The sequence below is a fragment of the Temnothorax nylanderi genome, unplaced genomic scaffold, assembly GCF_030848795.1.
Source record: "Temnothorax nylanderi isolate EJ_2023f unplaced genomic scaffold, tnyl_v1.0 TNYL_tig1212_pilon, whole genome shotgun sequence".
Lineage (NCBI taxonomy): Eukaryota > Metazoa > Arthropoda > Insecta > Hymenoptera > Formicidae > Temnothorax > Temnothorax nylanderi.
This window is the reverse complement of record NW_027250274.1, coordinates 22,501-25,862: the sequence shown is the minus strand read 5'-3', so window position 1 is coordinate 25,862 and position 3,362 is coordinate 22,501. Positions and strand designations below refer to the sequence as shown.

The 3,362-nt window shown below is 38.4% G+C and overlaps 1 protein-coding gene across 1 annotated transcript; it reads right to left on the bottom strand.

Annotated features, from left to right (window-relative positions):
- Positions 1–394: 394 nt before the first annotated feature.
- Positions 395–976, bottom strand: LOC139786959 (uncharacterized). The gene has a single exon (XM_071726057.1). The coding sequence runs from the start codon at positions 926–928 to the stop codon at positions 395–397; it is 534 nt and encodes a 177-aa protein (XP_071582158.1). The 5' UTR covers positions 929–976.
- Positions 977–3,362: the final 2,386 nt, after the last annotated feature.

Sequence of the window (3,362 nt, the reverse complement as noted above, 5' to 3'; positions counted from 1 at the left end):
TCATAAACTTTACTTTTCAGATAGCCCCAAAAGTAATAATCAAGAGGAGTTAGATCTGGTGACCTAGGTGGCCAACTTTCCCCACCCTCATTTCGGTTCCTTCTTTCTATCCACCTTTGCGGGAAAACTTTATTTAAAATTCGACGTGGCCCTGCACCAAAATGAGGCGGAGCTCCATCATGCTGAAACCATATTTGCTCAAAGTTATTTGGAAAAATATTTTGTATGGCTGGAATTATTTCATCTACAAGTAATCTCTCGTACCTATGAGCATTGAGGTTTTCCTCCAAAAAAATGGTCCTATCACATAAGCATCTATCATGCCGCACCATACATTTATTTTTTGTGGGTATTGTGTATGACTTTCCCGCACCCAATTCGGATTTTCATCTGACTAGAGACGAAAATTTTGATTATTAACCTCTCCCGTCAATGTAAAGGTTGCCTCGTCTGTGAAAACAATTTGATAAGGAAAGTTGAGCGAGGCACCTATTAAGTCCATCATTCTTGCACAGAAGCGTATACGACGCTCATCATCTCCATCTTGCAATTCTTGAACGTATTGCAGTTTGTATGGATGTAATTTATTTTTTCTTAAAATTCTGTGTACGGACATGGGAGCAATGTCGTGAGCTTGAGCTGCTCTATTAACAGACGTATGGGGATTTTCAATAAAAGTCTGCAGAACATCAAGTTGTTTGTCGTTATTAGTTGCAGACGATGGCCTGCCAGACCTAAAGCGACTTTTTACACTACCAGTTTCTTGAAAACGTCGTACAGTTTTCAAAACAGTGGATTTACAAATTTGACGATTCGGATACGTGTTATTAAATAATCGAACGACATCAGTAAACGATCGTTCATTATCACCCCATCCGCGCATCATTAGGATAGTGATTCTTTCACGCTCCGATAATTCGTTAGCCATTTTTAGCCAAACGTTTAATTTTTAATTTATTAATTTGCGAATTAAAAAGAAAAAAGTCCTCGGCAAAAGCAGAGAGCGCTCCAGGACGCTATCACCCTACCCACGTGATTATGTGCGAGAAAAGAACACTGAACATCTTGGCGCTTGCGTTTTATACTCTCTCGGAGTGTCGATCCACTGGGAGAGGGTCACCGCGAGGGTGGAGGAGGGAGAGGGCGATTAGGCCATTGGAGGATCCCATTGGACTCTTCCTAAGAGGGTCCAATGGGGGTCTCCAATGACCCAATCGCCTTTTCCCTCTCCCTCCCCTCGCGCTGACCCTCTCCCACTCCCTTTTTTTCCATAGGATAGGAAGACCGAAGAAGGAGCCAAAATGAGGGAAGAAAAGATTGGCCACCTCGGTCTAACACTCCTCTTGATTATTACTTTTGGGTAATGCTGATGCCCCCCACCCCCCAGCGATACTAAAACTTTCAAGCTCCGTAACTTGAAAAGTATTTAATAAAAAAATACTTTATTATAGTGTTTTGAAAAGCTCTCGAGGTATGCGATAAGAATATGCAATCAAAAATAGAGGTTTTCATTTAAAAATTTTAAAGTTATTTTTACCTGGCATTAACAAAGTTATTTGTAGTCAAATTAATATTACTATTTAATGCGTTACTTGAAACCCTACAACTTTTGTCTGAAACATTTTTTTCTAAAATGCGTAGTTTTTGAAATATTTAGGGGTTGCCATATATATATATATACTTTTGGTAAACCCTGTATATATGATGTATATGTATAATTATGGTACTAACAAGGGGAAGCTCAGGTGACTCACCCTGGGATTTCGATGCCAATTTTTTTGGTTATTCTGAAGGTGAAAAAAAGAGATACTTGTCCCGGCGTTTGATTGAATAGGCCTTAGTTTCGGAGTAATAAATTTGTGAAAATTGAAATTTATTTATTTTTATTTATTTTGATGAATTTTGATGATGAAAAAATTTATATGTTTTAAATGTTTTTATGATGTTTATCATCCAAGTAATTGTTCCTCATCAAAATAATTGAATTTTGTAATAAAAAAATTCACATTCACATTCCGATGTTTGTTTATTCTTCTTCCCCTACTACTAATTATTTTAAAAACTAGAAATTTAAAATACTGTTAATATTATTTTCAATGAAATTTTAAATTTAAACGATTGAAAATTCGAATACATTACCTTTATATGTTACCCATTACAAATAACTTATATTATTATTACTTATTTATTATTTCAAATATTACTATTTGAATTAAAAATCCCTTAAAATTAAATTTACATTAATGGTTTATAATGTGATAATAAAATTTCTACTTCGAAAATTTGCATACTATATCAGTATTATCAAAATAAATAAAAATAAATAAATTTCAATTTTCACAAATTTATTACTCCGAAACTAAGGCCTATTCAATCAAACGCCGGGACACGTATCTCTTTTTTTCACCTCCAGAATAACCAAAAAAATTGGCATCGAAATCCCAGGGTGAGTTACCTGATATATCAGTATCATCAAAATAAATAAAAATAAATAAATTTCAATTTTCACAAATTTATTACTCCGAAACTAAGGCCTATTCAATCAAACGCCGGGACACGTATCTCTTTTTTTCACCTCCAGAATAACCAAAAAAATTGGCATCGAAATCCCAGGGTGAGTCACCTGAGCTTCCCCTTGTAAGTAATATATATATATATAGATATACCTATATATATACCAAAAACATTTATAATTTTTAGTTTATTATGTTAACTTGTAAGTTTATTCATTAACTAAGTTTATGGACTTCCATTTCCGGTGCGATAGAGTGTGACACGTGGTGGTTAGGCGAGTACTTTTCGGCAGTGTGTGAGAGCGTAGGAGAGGGCTGGTGGAGGTGTGCATGTGAGAGGGAGAGAGGGGAGGAGCGAGAGTGCGTGTGGAAGTGGAAGGAGACCTTGAGAGAAACGGAGAGAAAGAGAAAAGGGTGCGGAAAGCGTGCGTGAGAGCGGGACGGGCAAGGAGCACGCTAAGCGCAGAGAGGGGAAAGCGTTGAGCGGAAAGCGGCCGCGGAGCGCGGAAGTATAGATTGTACGCAGGGCTGTGAGTGAGACAGGCTAGGGATATAGAGCTACTAGGTTCTTGCCTAGAGGCAGAAAAGGTAGAGAACGGTAGAGGAAGAAATAGAATGATTGGGAGGATGGGGTATGATGAAGGAGGGGCGGGGGCGCAGAGGGCAAGAAGCGGGAGCGTCGGGAAGGCAGAGGACGCGGTAAAAAAGAAGAGGGGTAATAAGAAGCCACCAAGATCGCCAGGCGGCGGAAAAAGGGAGAAAAGTGAATGGAGGGAGAACATGAGGAGGCGGAGGGAAGAGGTGGAGGGGGTTATGAAAGAATTGAGGGGGGTGAAAGGGTGGAGGGAG

Excerpts from the sequence above, each read along its gene's own strand:
- LOC139786959 (XM_071726057.1), bottom strand. The coding sequence starts at position 928 with ATGGCTAACGAATTATCGGAGCGTGAAAGAATCACTATCCTAATGATG.